This window comes from Protomyctophum parallelum (genome assembly GCF_964188405.1).
Source record: "Protomyctophum parallelum genome assembly, chromosome: 20".
Lineage (NCBI taxonomy): Eukaryota > Metazoa > Chordata > Actinopteri > Myctophiformes > Myctophidae > Protomyctophum > Protomyctophum parallelum.
The window spans coordinates 8,262,400-8,284,672 of record NC_139718.1 but is presented as its reverse complement, the minus strand read 5'-3'; the positions used below and the strand labels follow the sequence as shown (position 1 = coordinate 8,284,672).

At 40.7% G+C, this 22,273-nt stretch overlaps 1 protein-coding gene across 6 annotated transcripts in view; it reads right to left on the bottom strand.

Annotated features, from left to right (window-relative positions):
* Positions 1-694: 694 nt before the first annotated feature.
* Positions 695-22,273, bottom strand: part of stac (SH3 and cysteine rich domain) — a 32,905-nt gene continuing 11,326 nt past the window's right edge. For 3 of the 6 annotated variants that reach the window (XM_083792049.1, XM_083792050.1, XM_083792047.1), the window contains 9 exons: positions 20,664-20,803; positions 16,776-16,857; positions 16,285-16,391; positions 14,156-14,231; positions 13,179-13,246; positions 8,590-8,681; positions 5,020-5,071; positions 3,287-3,424; positions 695-2,322 (listed from right to left, as the gene is read on the bottom strand). In XM_083792049.1, the coding sequence (XP_083648175.1) occupies positions 2,224-2,322; positions 3,287-3,424; positions 5,020-5,071; positions 8,590-8,681; positions 13,179-13,246; positions 14,156-14,231; positions 16,285-16,391; positions 16,776-16,857; positions 20,664-20,803 (854 nt within the window). In that variant the 3' untranslated portion in view covers positions 695-2,223. Of the gene's footprint in view, positions 2,323-3,286; positions 3,425-5,008; positions 5,072-8,589; positions 8,682-13,178; positions 13,247-14,155; positions 14,232-16,284; positions 16,392-16,775; positions 16,858-20,663; positions 20,804-22,273 lie in introns of those variants that run through there. The other 3 variants (XR_014570848.1, XM_083792048.1, XM_083792051.1) reach the window with 3 other exon arrangements.

Below are 22,273 nucleotides of genomic sequence, written 5' to 3'. Positions count from 1 at the left end.
CAAAATGTAGTTGATTTTGTCAACAAAAATGTATTTTGGCAGGCCTTGATGACATCGCAATGTCAGATTTGACACATGGTCACATGTGAAAATAGACAATCTATAAGCTTGTAGATCTGCTATTTTCAGAGCGCAACACCCATGCGCAACCAAACATAAATTGACATGACTTTTGTTATACTGGATCTCACATTTTAGTCTAGTTTTTAGTTATCATGATCATAGCTTAGTTTTTATTTAGTTTTCGTCAGCGGGAAAAAATGTAGTTGACGAACATTTTTGTCATAGTTTTAGTCACCGAAATCAACACGGCTCGTTTCAGTGCCTGAATAACAGAAACTAAAGCTTGGTCACACCCCTTCATGCAAATGTCCAGGTGCTTCCTGCACATGGGCCTGCTCACGGTAACACATATTTAAGCAATATTACACGAGAGGGTGTTGTTTAACGTGATTATTGCCACGACAGTGATGCGGTCAGGAACGAGACAAAGTCGAGTTCTGCGAGCATCACTGAGTTTGCTAGCGCTCTGGGAAAACAGAGCGGCTGAATTCTTTGTTTTGATTAGGTGGTGATCAGTGCTGGTTTGATCTACGGCTAGAAACCGTTTCAACCAATCAGATTGCTTCCTCGAAACGACCTGTTGTAGAATTATTATTATCACATGCTCACTTCAACAACCCAATGGTCATGGTATTGCAAGTTGAAAATCTGTCTTGAGAGGTTACATTTAAAGCTATAACTAGAAATGTATTGTTTAATGTCTTCAATGTATTCTCAAGTGTTTGCTGGGGCGCACACACACACACACACACACACACACACACACAGTCACACACACACACACACACACACACACACACACACACACACACACACACACACACACACACACACACACACACACACACAGCAGCTGTACCATAACTCATCATCTGCATCTCATTCAGTTGTCTTTTACAGTGATAATACTTAATTATGACAGGACCAGGAGAAATTAAAAAGAACATTCAAATTATTTTCCATAATTATACTTAAAAGAAATTGTACTGCAAAATTAATTTAGGAAAATAGTAAATTAGGGTAGAAGGAAGAACTTAGGGTAGGTCATGGTAATGCCAAATGTGTTGTTGTTGTTTTATCTTTATGGATAAGTAAAACTAATATATATAGGCTAAGCAACTAGACAAGCCAATATCTTGCATACAATGGGAGGAAAACAGACTTTCCATCTCTTTAAGTTAAAAAAACACTCCTCCAGTTTCTGCTGTTCCTGATATTCAGTAAATTGCAACGTTACTTTGCTTTGTTGGTTTTGTCACAGGAGAATCTGTGACAATCTGTGTGCTATAATTAGTTGATTTCATGAATGGTGAAATAATCAAGGTTACTGTATTATTTTAGCTGGAATAGTTTTCTTATCTTTTTAGCTGCTAGTATTAGGATTTATCCAAGAGACAATAAATACACATTTTAGTGCATTATCTACCAGTGGCTACTTTGTATTAAAGCAAAACCTTTGATTTTAATATAATTTGAAACGAATGTAAGAAGTACTTGTAAGAAGTATGCCATTGCATAAATTAAAAACAAACAAACCAACATTCATTGTAAGCAGATGTATACAATTTTGTCTTATGGCAAATTTACACTTTGTCAGAAATTTCGTAAATTCAGTTGAGTTACTCTGTCAATGTGACAAAGTATAAATCAAGCCCTATATGCGCGTTGAAAGTTGTCTCTTACATCTCTACACATTTCATATATTTACCACTTTAAAGCCTGATCTATAATTCGTTGTAGGACGGAGAATAAATGAAGCATAATAGGCCCATGCTATTTTTGAGTTTTCACCTATTATGACATGCCAAATATAGGGACACATTTAAACCTGGACGTCTCACCTTCAGAATCACACTGCAGCATGTATTATATGTGTCAAAAGAATCCATCATGCTCAGCATCTCTCATCTTAAGGTTGAGAGGAAGGTACCGTAAGCTCAGTCAGTGGCCTAAAACAAGGTCATGTCCACAGGGGCAGAAGCAGCATCACGTTCTGAAATGTGACTGTTTTCCCTCAGTGCTTTCCATGGCAGCCATCTTCTAAGTCCCCTCTCCTTTTGTCTACGTGATCTCGTCACAGCCTTCATGCCCTTCTCTCTCGCTCTGACTCTCGTCCACTGACATCCTCTCTCTCCACTTCTTTCAGCGTCTCTCTCTCTCTCAAATGTTTTCCAGAACATCACAGGGTACACAACCAATCTTTTTCCCACAGGACACTCTGATGAAGCCATTCCGTTCGTCCTCGCAGCTCACACAAATCTGTGGGAATGATTGGGGACAATTATAAGGGCAAATATGACTAGTAACCACTTAGGCCTCTCACTCACACCTTTCGATCTAGCATACAACATTGATGCATGCTAGATGTAAGCAAGATGTAAGTGTCATGGCCGCCCCAATGCATTTCCAATGGAAGTCACATGGTTTGACACAACATCGGATGTGTTTCGACTGCCCCCCTCCCCCCCATACAACACAAATGTTGTGTCAAACCATGTGACTCCCAATGGAAATGCATTGGGGCAAGATGTATCACACCCTTTGTATACAACAAGCATACATCAGTCTGTTGCGAAGGTGTGAGTGAGGCCTTAATATTTCACATTCAAAACATCTTTTGTTAATTTCATCGTCTACTCAGTCTTATGTGAACACCCCGGGCAGTTTTTAAGTTGCTTGATTCAGTATTTAGATATTTGATATTCATTTTAGCTGCCCCGCCCTTTTCTTATACAAACCCATTGTAACTTCAAACTCCCATTTTAACACATTCCATCCGTAGGACGTCTGGAAACGTCATAGGGAATCCAATCGACGAATGCATATTACGTGCGTACATGTCCTAGCGCATCCTCCTCAATGATATCAGGCGAGAGAATAATATTCTGAATTTCTTCCTTTTTTTATTTTTGAGTGAGACTCTAAGCCACCGTACGCTTCGCTCTTCGTTCATATTAGCGTCCCGTTCATTTAGCTGTTAGCGCGGCAGAAAGAATGCCTCGTCTCTCCTAATCCAGTGCGCTCTCCGTGGTTTTGATCTGATGGATATACTAAGCGCTTAATTTCTGCCTCTCGTTCAAAATATGAACGCTTTGGATTATGTATCGTATAAATGAAAACGAGAGCAAGGTAAGATAGCAAAATATTTCTCATTTTTTCCCGGATCGTCTTCTGTCCATACCAATAATCTCAATGCACTATAAAAACACAGAGTCAAGACTACCTCTCCTTCCTTTAGAGTGATCTGGTCTTGCTCCTTACAGCCAATGAAAGTCCTGGAACACCTGAACACCTGGTCCCCCGGCCGCAACGGATGAGCATAGGATGATGGGAAGAAGCCGATCCTGTCCTCTATTAATCCCTGGACAAAAAAAAGACACCAAGCGTAAAAAAAAACAGAAGGTACTAATACAACTAGTTTCAAAGAAACAATCCCTTTCACTGTAGACAAACAGTTTCATGTAAAGAGGTGATTTGAGATGAACTGGTGTTGTTGGCTAACCAATCTAACTCATTGTTGTAACTACAGTATATTATACTTACATTATTACTGCTATTTGTTTCCGATACAAACTGAATTTCCCTCTGGGGATCACAAATGTTTATCTAAAAAAAGAACGTCCACATCATATATAACATAATCACTTGGTACACCTACTAAACCACATCATATACAGTATAACATAATCACTTGGTACACCTACTAAACCAAATGTTTATCTAAAAGAAGAACGTCCACATCATATATAACATAATCACTTGGTACACCTACTAAACCACATCATATACAGTATAACATAATCACTTGGTACACCTACTAAACCAGCTCAGTGGCCTTGTGGTTAGAGTGTCCGCCCTGGGACTGGGCTTTGATCCCTGGCTGGGTCATACCAAAGACTCAGAGACTTCAGCGTCAAGGGTTGGATTGTCCACCAGGGGGTGTACTTGTACATCTTGTCCATCCTCATGCTACAGAAACCGGAGATTATGCCCTAGATCTTGCGCCACCCCTTACCCATTATCCCTAAACTTATTTGCCCTTTTTTACTATTTTAAAACAAATAGCCAATCTACAAGCCAACAACGTGTCGATGTAGATTGGCTAATTGGAACTATTTTTAAATGTATTAAAATAGTAAAAAATGGCAAATAAGTGTAGGGATAAGGGGTAAGGGGTGGCGCAAGATGGAGCCCTATATAGGCTCCTGCCCTATGGGTCTCATGGCTCAGAAAGGCTTACTACACAGTGCTAAACTGCTAAAGGCCTTGGACGTATCGAATTCCTCAGAATGTGCAGAAAGCATCAACATTGTTAAGATGCATGGATGTCTTTGTCCCCTGCCAAGTCACGTTTTGGCTTTCCCATTTCCCTCATTTATCTGCCATGCTTCTCTGTCGTGAGGTTGGCTGTTGTCTTACTAACATAATTTACTGCTCTAATGCCTGTAATTTATCAGTCCATATATTATGCATTCTTGGCTTGGTACAAAATACAATAAAACACTAACGCCACTGATCAACACAGTGGCATGCAGACATGTCAAGGACACCCACATTCATATGTATTTGGTCGCAGTCCCCATTTGAAAATATTTAGTGGTAGGGACTCCCATAAGATCATATACATTAAATGTTGACACATATGCTCTTATGGGAGTCCCTGGCACTAATTATTTTTATTTTTGAAAAGAGTTGACACATGTTGTCAACCTTTTTCAAAAATAGCTGAAAAATTAAATACGGCTTAAGTGAAATGTAAGTATAAACTGTTCCTCATTTTGCCGGGGACCTCCTGGATTGGAACCCAGTAAAGGACCCACTTTGAGAACCAGTATACTCACTGGTTACCAGTTAATGTACGGATATAAAGAAATGTCTGAAATAAGGCTGACAAAACAAACAACTTAAATAAATTGCATGAGTTATAATTAAATACATTACTGACTGCAGACTGACCTTCCACCAGTCATCATTGGAGTCATCAGCCACAATGATTCTCTCTCCAGCTCTGTACAGAAATACAACAAAAATAAGTGCATTTTCACCACACGTCTAAACATTGGAGCCGACGTGGCCGGTGTGCTGTTTAGCATTATTCACAAGTGTACTATGGGAAACGTAAAAAAAGAAAGTCCTGTAGTCTCACTCTTTAAAAGCTATAGAATAACTTAAAACAACAAAACTTTGGACATTTTGTTTCACAGATGAAACCAGGTTGAGAGGCACATTACAAGATTGAGAGGTATAGTGATCTTCTATCATTCTGAAGCTCTTCGGGGCAAAATGAATCATAAATACCTCATCAACTCATGTGTCATAATTACTAGCATCTGTTCAAAGCCATGGTGTACTCGACGCATAAGAACCAAAAGAGAGCAGTGGGACAAAAGCCGGGCCCGAATGCAGTTTAGGCCGTTTCCTGTGCTTCCCTCTTGTGGTCCAATTAAAATGCTGACAGTGTTTCTGCTGGGAATGCTCAACATGACTCAGAGAATGTGGTTTCATGGCAGGTGAGGAAAAACACGCGATGACATTTGATGCTGTAAAATGTTCCTCTGCTGTCAACAACAACTTGATACATGGGACATTTGTAAGCTGCTGTACATTTTCCCAGCATGCAGTGAAGTTAACACAGCATTCAGTGCTGAAAGGCTCAGCAAAACACAGACCCTCACTTATACAAGGGGGCGAAAGATGGTTATTCAATAACAAGAAAGTACATATCAAATAGCAGAGCAATCGGTCTGATGTTTAATAATGCAGCACACGTCGTTATCATAATCATCATACAGTCTCACAGTAATTGTGTAATAAAAGTGTGAGGCTGCAAGTAGCTAATCACAAGCCACATTTCCATTTTTCAAGAGAAAATGGAATGTTCTGATTAGAGATTTCTATAGAACCAGACTGATGTATAGGTTTGGCCAATATATTGACCATTATTTGACCATCATCAGCAATTATGCCACGCTTAACCCATTCGGGAACCCCTTTTGGTGTTTTACCTCCACAGGCCATTTTGGGGTTCTGTACAGTATGTACAGTATTCAAAAATGTTAATTTTTTGTATATATAAATATCAGGATTTAGAGGCATTTTTAGAATCGGCATTAGGCCTAAATGGGTTAAGTGGCCAGATTTTTAACCACTTTAACCATTTCACCATTGAAGCTTTTCCATGTTGGTCTAGATGCATGCTCACTATACTGGGATACTGAGCCTTTGAAATAAGCTTTCATAAGAGGAGAGATTTAGAGACACTTTCAGTGAACTGAACTGTACGAGAGATTCCAATGAATACCTTATCAGACCTGATGATTGTGTGTGTGTGTGTGTGTGTGTGTGTGTGTGTGTGTGTGTGTGTGTGTGTGTGTGCGTGTGTGTGTGTGTGTGTGTGTGTGTGTGTGTGTGTGTGTGTGTGTGTGTGTGTGTGTGTGTGTGTGTGTGTGTGTGTGTGTGTGTGTGTGTGTGTGTGTGTCTGTGTGTGTGTCTGTGTGTGTGTGTCTGTGTGTCTGTGACAGAAGGAGGGAGTGGATGAGGGGCAGAAGGACAATGCTCTCTTTTTGTAAAGACCTATTTCAAGGGGCTTCAAATGATAGCCTATTCATCAGAGATCATAGAGGGCAGAAATTGATGGTCTAAGCTTCAGCTTATTCCATAATAACAATAACATTGTAACAGTCATACTGTAGCCATTGTGCATTGTTGTTCTCTCACATGTTGACGTGAAAAAAACATTATCGTATCCTGTGGTGAAGGCGAAAGGACGAACAAGCTAATGGAATTGACAGAATTTGTGTCAGTTTTTTGGCCAATGAAACCCAAATCCGACTTCTCCTCCGTTAGCTGCCTCTGTTAAGGTTACTAAAAATAAGATCTTGAACAGAAAACAGGTAATCAGGCCACACTAATTAATCCAAAAAAGAAGAAATGTTAATAATAATAATTAGGTCTCATATCTCTCATATCTAGTATGACTCATCTCTGAAGCACTCTGATATAATTAATCACTGAATAGCCTGAAATTAGCCTGAGATAACACAAGCAGACTAATGAAAGGATATTCATCTTCACAGTCTGTTCAACACCCACATCACAAACAACACAGAGCACATAACATCAAACGTGCTAGCCGTGTGATGGCCTTATTGATCATATCAATTAGTCATTGGAAAGCTATGCTATGACCAGATAGATTTTCTCCACTGACTACCGACTATCATGTGTGTGTGTGTGTGTGTGTGTGTGTGTGTGTGTGTGTGTGTGTGTGTGTGTGTGTGCACACGCATGCGTAGGTTTGTATGCTCACACATTATGTTGTTTAGCATTCAGAAACAGCTAAGAATAACTGCTATATTAGCGTTACAAAGTCAATCAGAAAAGCAACAGTAAAGAGGCTATTCATGGTTAGAATCCGGTGACACATCCTGCTCCAACAGCTCTGAGTCAGAGGACCATAACGCAGTCAAAATACGCCATCAAGACACGTTAATGTCTATTCACAGCTTAATCGCATCGTACGTAAACACAAGGCAATTCTCCTGTTAATAGCTTTATTTTTAGATACCGTGTTTGTTTAGATTTTCTCCCCAACGTCATTCATACGCTACCGCAGTTACCTGAGTGAATGCTGGCTAAACATAACTGCGATGCTGGCAGTCATGTCAAGTATACAGTATGTTGAGCCGTAGTCGATGGTGTAAACATACCCGACCACTAGTATGGTCATTTAAGTCTGCACTGAAGGAGGAACTGGCAGCAATGTATGGCTTCTATTTTGAGTCTGTACGGTATGTGAGGCAGCAAATATACAAACAGATTTATTTTGGATGAGCTGTAAACATTTGTAATTGTGAGAGATCTACATAAAGTAAGCAACAATGATTGAATTACTTCAGTACAGTTGGATATATATTTAGTTGCGCCACAAAGCGATTATTATTTTGCTATTTTTTTTTAATTAGGAAGACATTTTAGATTGGATCCGTGGATCCGGATGTTCAAATCTTCAAAAGTTTAATTTAAGAAATAAACCGTACTGGGTTTGGTGATGTTCTACATTGTCTGAATCAGCTTTGTTTGTGTTCGTTTAAGTGTTAAAAGAATGAAAGCTGTTTCTGGACATATCATAATAGGTTCACCACATTCACCACATTTAGCAGATCTATAAGCTTACCACGCATTGCAAGCTTGTAGATTTGCCATTTTGGGGTGAAAATATAAAGGAGAGGACCAGGTAGTTTGGTTACAGTGTTTTTGAAAGGAAATAAGTGCATTAATACTGTGTACAGTATATCACTCTGCTATCCTGCCATGCGCGTGACCGGAAGTTATGCAGGAAACGCCTACTGAGTGGCAAAAAAACAACTAAACTGTGTGTGGTGTGTGTGTGTGTGTGTGTGTGTGTGTGTGTGTGTGTGTGTGTGTGTGTGTGTGTGTGTGTGTGTGTGTGTGTGGTGTGTGTCTGTGTGGTGTGTGTGTGTGTGTGTGTGTCTGTGTGTGTCTGTGTGTGGTGTGTGCACAGACCTCATCTCCAGGTCGTGGGTGTCCTGGGGAGTGTAGCTGTACAATGCTACATAGGTGTTGAGTAGGTCATCCTCCTGGAACTGTGTCTGCTCCTGACACACACACACACACACACACACACACACACACACACACACACACACACACACACACACACACACACACACACACACACACACACACACACACACACACACACACACACACACACACACACACACACACACACACAAATTACCAATATGAATTTTATTTGACTGCTGGTCTATTTTCTTGTAACAACATCATAATTGATTCTAGCACTACCAGTCGCAAGGTGGGAAAAAACTATTGTTTAGAGTTAGACTAATGCTTAATGTGTTCTGTTAATTTCCTCCAGATACATGTAGCCTATGTATCTTTTCCTCCAGATACATGTATGTATATTTTCCTCCAGATACATGTATGTATCTTTTCCTATACTAGCAATCCTGCTAGTATAAGAATCAAAGGCTCACTTTTTTTTCCTTTTTTACAAGACAATGTGAAAATCTGCTTAATCCAGGAATGTGACCTGATTTGTACTCGCTTGTGTATCACTGAAAATCGCAGACCTACAAGCTACGGTGCGCTGTGAGCTTGTAGATTGTCTATGTTTTGTGTGAGACACGGGTGCACAACCAAGTATCAATGAGGAGTAATTTGCCATTGTACAAAATGGCCCCAATGGAGCACCCAGGTGGAAGAGCGATATGGCTGATAGATGAGGCAAGTTTCCCCGGTAACAAAGCAAACTACTCCATTGAACCAGAATGAAAGGCACAACATCGCCCAATGTCAATTTATTACAAATAACAGCTCACCAGCAGCCTCGAGAGCTACATTTCACCATAGATAAGCCTCTATTGGCCTTTTCGACTAGGAAGGGTAACCCAGAACCTTCCATAACCTACAATCTTCTAGAATCATCTTTGTTGTCACAATAAAGATGACAATAAATGCACATTATGTGCCTGAGGTTTAGAAATAAGGTGCACTGTCAGTGCATTGTACATGAGATTAAAGTATCAGCAAGTGTCAAGTTCGACCACAAAAGGTTGCTTTACTGGTATAATTCACCGTTAGGTTTCACATGAGGAAAGCAAAAGTTCAACAGTCAACAGTCTTATGATAGCCGGATGGAAGCTGTTCATAAACCTGGTGCATCCAGCCCTTGATACTACGGTAGGCCACTTTGCCCGGTTGTTGTTGTAGGGGTTTGAACAGTTTGTGGCTGGGGTGGTGTCTGTCCTTGATGTGCTGAGCTTTGACTATACGCACCTCTTCTTGTACAGTTCTTGGAGCGAGGGGAACTTGCCTCCCATTATGTGTTCTGCTAACCGCACCACTTTTTGTTTTCTCGGGCAGTGTAGACCAGATGTTTTTAATGGAGCTGTTGTAGTCCAATCTGAATCGGAGTCTATCTCCGTACCTTTTCAGGCGGCGATAACCAGTATAGTCGCTGTAGGGCCTTTTTCCTCATGTGTGTGGTGTGTGTGTGTCCTTGAGCTCCTCCTCGATGTGTGCTACAGGGAAATTGAACTCGCTGACCTTTCCACTGCAGCTCCTTCGATGAAGACATGCTCTCTCCTCTGCCTCCAGAAGTTCATGATCAGCTGAGCTCCTAGGTCTTCAACGTTGAGGGTGTGGCTGTTCACCTGAAACCAGAGTGCCTCTAAACTGATCTCATCTCTGTAGGCACTAGGCAGACTCGTCGTTGTTGATAATCTGAAGTCTCGAACTATCACTGTCATCAGCATACTTCAGGAAGATGTTGCAGTCGTGTGTGGCTGCGCAGCCATGCGTGTACAGGGAGTAGAGGGCTCAACACGCATCCTTGGGGTGCTCCAATGCTGAGGGTCAGTGTGTCTGATGTGATACTGTCCATTCTCACCACCTGGCATCGGTTCAACACGAAGTCTAGTATCCAGGTGTAGGTCTAGGTCTCTGAGCTTTGTGTCAAGTCTTGCTCGGACAATTGTGTTGAAAGCTGAGCGGCAGTCCACGAACAACATACTGTATGTCAGCTTCTTGTCATCCTTGTGCAACAGGACGGTGCGAAGAGCTCTGCAGGCAATTGCATCATCGGTGGATCCGTTTTGACGGTATGCAAACTGCCACAAGTCCGACGAGGCAGGTAGTATGGAGCAGATGTATTCTCTCACCAGCTTCTCAAAGCATTTGCTGACTATTGGGGTGAGAGCGACAGGTCTCTCAAGTCATTCAGACATGATAGCTTGTGGGTGAAAAAAAAAGCTATGCTTCAACCTCAAGTGTGGAAATGTGAACTGACAGTGATCCCAAGGGACTGGGCACTGTCAGTGTGTGTGTGTGTGTGTGTGTGTGTGTGTGTGTGTGTGTGTGTGTGTGTGTGTGTGTGTGCGTGCGTTTGCGTGCATGCTTTTCTGCGTGCACCCGGGCCTCTCATTCCAGATAGGAGGCCTCTCCACAGGCAGTATGCTCCTGTGGAGAGGTGAAGAAGCGATGACCGTATGTCTCATTCCTATGTTCATTAGCCTGCAGAGTCTCCGTCTGTCTGTTGGCCCCTAATGATCTAATGGCCCTGTCGTCAGACAGACAAACGGCCTACTGCCAGCTGTGCGCAGCCCAGGCTGATATCACCGCAAAACACCCTGAAATAGCCGACTGGCCTGGGAGATTGTACTGGGTGTGTGCAGAGGTTAGAGGATAGAGGTAAGGATAGAGGATAGAGGATAAAGGATAAAGGACAGATGATAGAGGTAAGGGGTGGGGGTGTGTGTTGGTCTGGGTCTTCTATGCTTATTTGTTCATGTTTGTAAATGCCAACATGTTTATGTGTCTTTTTTCCATTGTTGAATTGGGAGATAAACATGTACAACTAAAAGGTAAACAGGAAATCGAACCTCAAATAGAAAATCTACAGTGAATCTTCCCAGTATTCCACTGTGGTCACTGCCGCAGCTCTCTCACAAAGTGACCACAATGGACATCGAAAAGCGTGAATTGCAATGAATCGATTCAATATTTATTTCACTTCTACAGGCGATAATAATATATATAGTGTCCACAAGCATCTTACCATTTCTGTTTCACTAACATGAGTATTGCACAGTTAGCTCCGTTTGTGCCGTATAAAATAAATATGGCCCTGTAGTCTCTCAAGCTGGTTTTATTCTTATCGTGTGTGCCAGGGTCTAAGGCAGTATGGGTATGATTTGTACTGACAGAGAAATAGGTTTTTCCTCTTTAACTCCTGGGAAATACAGCAGTGATGATGGAGCCAGGCCAAGTGTAGCAAGCTGATGAGGGTCACACAGTAAGAACTGACTGTCTTGGTTCTCAGGCTAACAAGAGTTCAGTAGCTGGTCAGTCAGTCAGAGGTTTTCTGAACATGCCAGCACTGCCCTCCTAGACTCTGATCTACGGTACACTAAAAAAACAATGTGAAATGCACCTTGTTTAAGTGCTTCACATAAACAATTAATTTGCTGTTAAACAACAATGTTTTCACTCTTATTTCCATTATCCAATTTCAGCGAGGACTCTATTCTATTGATTCAATTAACATTGAAAGTCTGAGTTATATTATCTACTGTACTAATACCAAGAAAGTGGAGTAAATTACTCCAGTTCTTAGATTTCTACTCTGGTTTCAAAATACTAATGCTTTGAATGGTTTAGGGTCAAAATGTTCTGATCTTGTGCGATATCATGAACCACCCAGACCTCTCAAGTCATCAGGGACAGGTCTCCTTTATGTTTCTAGAATCAGAACTACACAGTGCAGAAAACTGCAGGTCTGCTGCAACATTGCTGCTGAGCTGCTTCTTATCCTTCTGTTTTATTTAATATTATGTATACTGTATACAAACAACTCTCCTTTTATATTGTGTATTTTATATTGATTTGTGTTTGGCCTCAGCTGCCTGACTCAGACGACACATAGCTGCATAAGCATATTGATAACCATGTCAGTCCCTCTGATACTACTGTATCAGAGCGACTGACTGTCTATAATCTACTATAGATCTACTGTCCTACTGTATAGAATGCATGGTAACATATCACTGTTGTGTTGGCATGTGTTCTCCGCGCCTGTGACTCACCCACCACCCAAAGGGATTACATGGAGACTCCATTTTTGTCACCGCTAAAGCCCTTATTCAAAAATGTTTTTACAAATAGTAAAAAAGGCAAAGAAGTTTAGGGATAAATGGAAAATGGAGCCCTAGATGCCTTACAGATGGTCGCCCTTTTAATCATTACAATTAGTTTTTTCCTTTTTTTAAGGTGTGTCCTGAATAGGTGTTTACTGATTTCGAATGTCCTTCTTTAGGCCCAAACCACACCAATGATTCGGCACGCAACTCCTTGCAACATGCAACTTCTTATCAACCATTATCCCCAATGGCAGTTGCAAGTTGCATTGGTGTGGTTTGTTTTGTTGCAATGTGTTCATATTTGTCTCTCATGATACAATCAATCTTGAATTTTAATTGAACATTTTGGTGTACTTTAAGCACTTAAAGCCTGTTCATCCCCAGAATAGGGATGCTAGGGTTCAACAGGTTAGGTTGCGAGTTTCTCACCAGTGAATCCTCAGGCATTCTCTCTGGTTGGTGGTATGGCTTTGTTCCATTCTCAATGGCTGTGAAAACTAAAAACAGAACAGATCACTCAGTAACAAAAAACTACAACAACACAGGATAATATGTTTTACAATCACTGGCAAAGAGATTTAACCACTAAGGCTTCACAGGAATAACAGAGAAAACACAGAGAACCTAGTTTTCTTTGAACTCTGCCCTTGGTGTATTCTGTAGACAGCTCAATGAACGAAGAGACAGAAAAGAGAGTCTATAGCTCAATGGAACCCAAGGCCCCTTTTCTAAATACTTCATGGTGTTTTGGGGACATACAATTAGATGTCGCAACCTTTGCAGCCTCACTTACAGGAAAAAACACAATTGCATTTTTCTCTCTCTGTGTCACCACGGCCTGGCTTTTCTTTTCTCCAGATGCACATGCTTCACTGTACTGGATACTACTCACCATCAGTGTTGTTTTTGTCGACTAAAACTAAGACGAAAAATGTTCGTCGACTACCTTTTTTCACTGACAAAAACGAATGGAAACTAAATGAAAATTAAGCTACGATGACTAAAACTAAGACTAAATATACTGACAATTTCGTAGACAAATGAAAACTAGACTAAATGTTAGGAAGGGACTAGTGGACAAGATATCCAGTATAAGTCATTTTACACTTTGGTTGCATGCTGAAAATAGCCGATCTACAAGTGCGACGCGTTGTGAGCTTGTAGATCGTCTATTTTCAGCAAATGTAAAAACACTCATTACAGCATCAAGGCCCGCCAAAATACATTTTAGTCGACTAAATCAACTGTAGATTTAGTCGACTAAAATCTTATGACGTTTAGTCGACTAAAACTAGACTAACACTAAGACATTCCAGGTGACTAAAATATGACAAAAACTAAATGAAGTTTCAGTCCAAAGACTATGACTAAAATAGAAAATTTCTGCCAAAAACAACACTGCTCACCATCATCACTGGATAGTTCATGCCTACTGCTGTGGGCTGCCGCCACTTCCTCTGGAACCTTGTCCAAATCACTGGTCTGCGCACACACACGCATACAGAGAGAACACACACACACACACACACACACACACACACACACACACACACACACACACAGAGTGAATGAGTGGATGACTTGAACATAACAGACTGCAGCAACATGTGCAGTCCAGTCTGACTGCATTTGGTAACTATTATCATAACCCCCCCACTGGGTGCACATTGTGTCTGTTAGGACTGATTTAGACTTAGTTGTCCACCGGTGTCATGCACCAACATTAGCCAATCTACAAGCTCACAACACATTGCAGCGTGATGTGCAATAAGCTTGTAGATCGACTATTTCCGGTGCACGACACCCGTGCACAGATAAGTATAACTGTCTTAAGCCTGCAAGTGACACACACCCATTCACCAACAGCTGTACTGGACAGGGTGGCCTCAAGCCAACAAGCGTTCACATCCACTTAAGAGAGAGCTGCCTATTCTAGCTGCAGATCACACAGCTTATAATATAAGTGATAAGCTATAAATAAGAGCTTTCCTTTTGTGTTACACAAACGAGGGACAGCAGACTGGAGAGTGTAGCCTAGCTCAACAATCTATCCAGTCCATCTAAAGAGCTGTAATGTGAGCAGTCCCACACACATCCCTTTCTTCATTGCCCTATAACCACTACCTTTATTGGTAGTGTTTACTGCTGCACAGTGGCCATATCTAAGGAGAGCATCGACTTTGTATGTCTGACTTGGGACTAAACATAACATTCATAATGCTTGCTCTAAACTGTGCTAATCTTCTTATCTTAATGTGCCTGTGTATGTGGAAAACTATCCCATTTAATGATTACAAAAAAAGAGAGAGACCGAGCAGAACTAAGGGACTTGATCTAAAAACTGCAGGACGGGAGTTGTACAGTTTGTAACTTCGAGCTCTAATCACCCGGACAAAGACAAATGCAAGAATAGCGGCATTCTGGTCTGTGTTCTGTACTGTTCTGTTCTGTTTTCTAAACATCCTTCCCTTACCATTTTAAAATACAGTAGCATGAATGGGCCATGAAGTCCAATAGGTCTGTAACACCTTTCAGTTTGGCATCTCTATTTGTCATTACAGGTGACATTGTCTAAACTTAATATACATGTTTACAACCACTGCGATGTGATGCATTGTGAGCTTGTAGATAGCTTATTTCTGTTTATTGTGCATCAACAAAGTATAAAAAAGTGCTTCATCAGTTAATCAGACTAATTGATTTATTTAGTAAAAAAAAGTAATAATCTAATTTTGTGTTGATTTGTTGACATACTGTACTTACTAGGGCTGACCTCGATTAGTCGAATAGTCGACTAATCGATCGGAACGGGTCTCAGTCGACTGACCACCTCTTAGTCGACTGAGCAAAACAATAAATAATAATAATAATGTTGTTTTCTTTTTTTTGCCCCAAAAAATTGTATATAAAAATACAATATTTACAAAAATATACAAAAATATTGTATTATTCCACTAGGTCTGTGGGGGACATAAACACATTTGAACATTCTGACTGTTCAAATCTCCAATGTGCATGTGGAGTGTGTCTGCCTGTGTGGCAATGTGCCACTGCCTGTGATTTGAATTGCACAGTGCGCTGGCCTGATAGACTCCAGAATCTCAATCTCACCTGCTGTGCTCAATCTGGCTAATGACAAGCCTCTCAGTTGGCAGTGGCACATTGCCTGTGACTTGTGTGTTTATGTCCCCCACAGACCTAGTGGAATAATACAATATTTTTGTATATTTTTGTAAATATTGTATTTTTATATACAATGTTTTGGGGCAAATATATATATATATATATATATATTTATATATATATATTTTTTTTTGCTCAGTCGACTATTAGTCGACTAACAGCAAATTTATTCATCTATCAGTCGACTATGCAAATCCTTAGTCGGGGACAGCCGTAGTACTTACTTACTGTACGTACTTAAAAAAAGTAAAGAAGAAATAAATCACACTTCTCCATTATTCAAATAATAGATAGAATAATCGCTAAGAAAGTAATCTATAGTTGCAGCACTAAACCTCTGAATCATACTTACTGAGAGACTGTGAGGGGACTCAGAACCACTGTATCTCTTGGCCTTCTGTGCCAGCGATGTCCCCATCCTCAGAGCCTCGTACACAGGGTCCACCTTATTACCACAAGCTGGACAACATGGAGAAATACGAGCAGCTATAAGAACTGTATTTACACACCGGGAGTGTCTCATTCATACAGGTTAATGCATTTGTTCGTGGTGATAGTTCTACCTCGTTGCGAATAAAATGTGTTATCGCCACATAAAATCTGCATTGTGTGTGGACGTTTTCATGAGAAATATATATTTTTGAGTGAATTAATTTCACAAAAAAAGAAGAGAAAATGCTGCTGGTGTGTAAGAACATTTAGACTGACGGAAAGTGTCAATTGGATAATGGTTAGACTGGAAGAATGTGTCACTTGGATAATGGAATTTGCCACTTCAATGCATTTCATTTTGGTGGGTTGAAAGTTAAACTTTATCACAGAAATGAAGATGACTGTCCTCACCAATGGGCATGACTTCCTTGATGATCCCAAACTGTTCCTGGATCAGTAATGGGGAGCTGTAGTATCGTCGAAAGCCCTTTGGCTGCAGAAGGCACAGAGAGAAGGGCAACAGAGGGAAGACAAAAGAGGGGATGGGGAGCAGACAGAGCCATTACATTGAGGGATGGATCGATATATAGAGCCACAGACAGCTCAGTATCCTGACACTAAAATACATAAACCCACTGGTAATGTGCTGGGACTGCTCCTCCAGCAAGCAATGCAATATGCCTTTCATTTTTCAGCACGCTAACTCAATCAGTCCCAGGCCAGTGACTCTGTAAACCTAAAAGAATTTGAAAAGAAAGCTAACAACTATTGGACCATAGCTTCACAGTGCATCCTGCTGCTCACATTTTATCATGCCTTGAGTAGTATCACTATTACCCTCCCTGTTTACTTGTTTTAGTTTTAGGTGATCATGTTATGCAATGTAGAGATTACCAGCAATAATATAATGATGACATATTATGCAAAGTACAATCATAAATTATAATATTAAAAGAAAATACAGCATCTAATGACTTTAAGAAGTGACCACCGATTGAGAGTGAGCTGGTGCTGTGTTGTGGGGACGGATTAAAATAAATTGAGTACGTACTACGTAGTATATAGAGTGTAAGTTGATCCCTAATGTATACGTTGCCGGGCGACCTTGTCTTACGGTACAAATGAGATATGGCGCCTTTAGTTCCACTGGCTAAAGTTACTTGCATGTTATCGTGCAAGTTCACATAATAAGGCTTCAAGCCTTTATCATTTATCAATCCATTATCTATCTGTACACGACACACTGCCTCCTATCTTATTATTCAGTTGATCAATGTTGAGTTCTTCTCACAACCAGCAAAAAATGACAGATGGGTAAAATTCTCCTCTATCCTCAGATGAAGTCATCTCAGCACAGAGGATAATGTGATAAATGTAACTTAAGTCTATAGGAAATATATATATAGCCTAACATGTTCAGTGTTTAGATGTTCTTGGATGTACTGTAAACAGTGAAACAATGATGAACATCCAAGACGTGCTGGAACTTTTAGATACATTTTCATTGTATGTAAATGTACCATTATAATGTGTTTAACACTTTGTTTTAATGGTTTGTGTAAAATACTTTGAATTACCTTATTGAAATGCTATACAAATGAATTTGCCTGGCCTTGCTCTTGCTTGTCTCCCTCTGTTTGTTTAAGTTTGGCATGATAAACATTTGGGGTAATCTGCATCCCTAATAGCCCTGATTATTAATTCTCTATTTTGCAACACTGATGAAGAGAAAGGCTAAAATAAGCAACCCTTGAGTTGTTTGAGCTCTTCTCAAGAGCTGAGCTGTCAGGCATTCGAGGGGAAAGGCGGAAAAAGAGATGCTTAATGCTGCTTAAACGAACATCACCTATTTGTTGTGCAGCCTTCCACCCACCACACATCACGGTCGGTCACAGAGTTATATAGATCCATTTTGAGAATCTAAATAAAATAAGAGGTCTCTTTTTGTCTAAGGTTCTCAGGCCAAGAGAAATAAGCACGGATGTAGTGTCCATGTTTAGAGCGACCCTAATTTAGAGCAGTGCTCCACTGGGACAGTTTCCATTTTTATGTGTGACCCCTCAACCTCATTTTCCACTGATCCTATCACCAACGAAGGCTCATCCTCAAAGCATTATATGGAAAAAGTAACAATCGTAAAAGAGGGAAAATTAGTTTCAGGGTTTTGGTTGATCAAATTATCTCAATGACATAAAGGCTACAGTGGATGAGAAAAAACATTTACAACTCACCCTGAATTCAAACAATCCCAAGGAATGCTCCTACTACTAATACTACTAATTATGAAGGGTGGTGTTGCAAAGGTTGACACGGAAATTCGCATCATCACGATTACGAAAAAGCAAAAATTCCCCGCTCCCAAAAAATAGAATAAAATGAGAAGCTATTTCCATGTGGGACATATGCATTTGAAATGACCTAAGCATGATTTATGTGTCTCACACCGCAAATAGCTGATCTACAAGCTATTTGCGGTGCCTGGTGCACATCACCGGCACGCCGTTACGTACAACTCTGACTTAAACAGTCCCAGTTCAGTAATGACTGCCATTGTCTTGGACTGCGATAGAAGATGGGAAAATGACGAATGCTTCTTGGCACAGGCCTTTGTGAGCACCCCCAACCACACGGACACGCACGCACACGCACACGCACACGCACACGCACACGCACACGCACACGCACACACACACACACACACACACACACACACACACACACACACACACACACACACACACACACACACACACACAAAACCCCCATGGACCAATACCAGAACCAAAATGGTTTCATTATGATGCAACACCACATATGGGGAGAGAAGAGAAGACATGAAGAAGGCTACACACAGCGCACAAATAGAGAGAGAGAGGGAGAGAGAGAGAGAGAGAGACGTGCTGATTATATACATTAAGAATAACAATATAAATTATAATATTATTGGTAAATTGCCAAATAACATTGATTGACATTGATTTAAGCATACAATTCAGACCTTAATAATTATTCAATGACTCACATTAATATCATACCGCAAATCTCAATTGGATTAAACGCCATTTGCTGCGCTATGGGATGATGAAACTGAACGAACAAATGCAAATAGTCTTTGAGGATTCGACATCACTGTTGAATCCTTGGTATCTTTACCGTTCACGTGTGTTCAACCAGCAGCAGTGTAACAACAACAAGCTGTAGCCTATTTTGTCACGCTGGCGCTAATGAAACAAAACACTACGGGACGGGATTATTATTTCATGTCAAAATATGTCAGAAAATGACGTAAGCCAGGTAAAGTAATGCGTCACTCTACCTGTTTAACTATGTCCAAAATCATTTCAGAAAAAGACATACCTAACTTTTTTCTTTAATACTCTCGTTGTTAATATAACGGTAGGTCAATGACATAACATTGTTGATATACTAATATAGCTGCGGGTAGGCTACTTGGGAATGTGGGTTCCAGGAACCCCAGGAGTTCTTGAGGGGGTTCCAGAGAGACAGTCAGGAAACAAATGGACTCTTAAGAGTGTTCAAATCGAACCAAATGGACCCTGGGTCCATTTATACCCACACAGAGAGTTATATGAACACTGTGGAAGTTTGAGGTGTAGATTGGGGTCCCAGAGATAAAAGACATGAAACAAAACAAAAAAACATACCAAATCGGGGTAGTGCCCTATTGCATAAATTATGAAACTGGGGGGTTTGAAAATAAAAGGTTTGAAAAACACTGGTGTAGGCCTATTGTATCCACTGATAAACTGCAACCTTGTCAACACGTATCGTTAACATTGTCGTCAGTTATTACATTATTTTGCCAATTATATATTAATGGCACTATCTATATCAGGGGTCTACAACCTTTTTGAAACAAAGTGCCATGTTTTTAGTTTCTGGATAGTCAGCGTGTCACTTTAATGCCACCACACCACAATTCCAACATGTTTTGATTGTCCACAAATATAACCTTTTCCCTTGTTAAATATTTTCACATTGTTATAATGATCATTAGACTCAGAGCATAGCCCTCCTATATCTCCCTCCCCCAGTCAGAGTTTAAAGAGTTTTAATGAATGTAGAATGATGTGCAGGATGTAATTTACATACAAATATGAGTGAATTCATTTATTTGACTACATTTCTTTAATTGTTTATTTACCGGTAATTGGTCTTCTTTATGCCAGTGTGCCAGTGATCACCCTCCTTTGTGCCAAGGTTGGCACCAGTGCCAAAGGTTGCCTACCCCTGATCTATATGGCAATACAGAGATAGTGATTGTGATCCAGTTCTTACCAGTTTGCCCATGCAACGCTGCTGCATATATAGGACTCCACTCTCACACTTGTGGTGGAGGCTCATCTTGCAGGCTTTGCATCGCAGGCCGTGCTTAGCTGTGTTCCCCGCCAGGAAAACCACGTGCTTAGCCGTGGTACCTGACACACACACACACACACGCACACGCACGCACACACACACACACACACACAGACATATTACATTATCACATACAGTGTGTATTAACCCATTCTGACCTGAGATCAGATTCTAGAAATGTCTATTACATCCTGACAGTTTCATTATGAATCCATTCTGACCCGAGATCAGATTCTAAAAGTGTCTTCGATTTTTCAAAAATAGCAGACCTACAAGCTCGTATCGCGCCACTCGGTGGCGCGATATGAGCTTGTAGATCTGCTATTTTTCAATAGCTAAAGCATAACATGATGCTGACACCAAAATGGGTGCCCGGACAGAATGGGTTAAGTTAACTAATTTCAATCTGTATTTTGGCCATTATAGACAACAGTGAATATAACAGATCATTGGTTATTTACCCCATTCGTTGTACAATAAATTATTTAAGGTTTAAATTAGATGAGCTGGCACCACTACTACTAAGACTGGTGTGAGTTTAGCATCCTCCCGCAAAGGGTAACTTCTCAAAACAAAAAACGTATTCAAATTAAAATTGGAGCTCACGTAATATAATATTCCTCATTCCTCGTTTAACCTTCAAACCAACCCCCATTCCTATTCAGCTCTTCACTTGGCATGCTAGTGCTACAGAAGGATGTCTGCAGCACCCTGTCTGTCTGCACCCACCCAATGAGAAATTACTTATTAATGATGCAATAAATTAAGATGAATCAACTCTGTTTGTAAACTCAATTTACGAAACAGCAAGCGGTCTCTCTCTCTGTGTGTGTGTGTGTGTGTGTGTGTGTGTGTGTGTGTGTGTGTGTGTGTGTGTGTGTGAGAGAATATAAAATGATCAACAGGGAGGGGACAGACAGAGCCACGGAGGAAGGAAAAAGGAACCCCTTTTGGTGTTAGCATTATGTTATGCTTTAGCTATTGAAAAATAGCAGATCTACAAGCTCATAGCGCGCCACCGAGTGGCGCGCTACGAGCTTGTAGGTCTGCTATCTTTGAAAAATCGACAAGAACGACTGACATAGAAACATAGATTTTTCAGAAAACTGTCAGGATGTAGAAGACATTTTTAGAATCTGATCTCAGGTCAAAATGGGTTAGAAAGAGGTTGTCGAGGAGGGAGGGAGACTCCTGTTGTGCACCACCTTCTTGTCTCCCTGCCAGCTGACTCCAGTGTCTAATGAGTGGATACCTGATTAGGTGTGTGTGTGTGTGTGTGTGTGTGTGTGTGTGTGTGTGTGTGTGTGTGTGTGTGTGTGTGTGTGTGTGTGTGTGTGTGTGTGTGTGTGTGTGTGTGTGTGTGTGTGTGACTGTGTGTGTGCGTGCGTGCGTGCGTGCGTGCTGATAGAGAATGCCTGCATACAGCACATTGGTGCGGTGGGAGGGAAGGTACATACAATCCAGTGTTATTTGAATAATGAAGGCCAATTTATACGTGGATGCGCATCGTTTCGCGTATCGCTGATCTA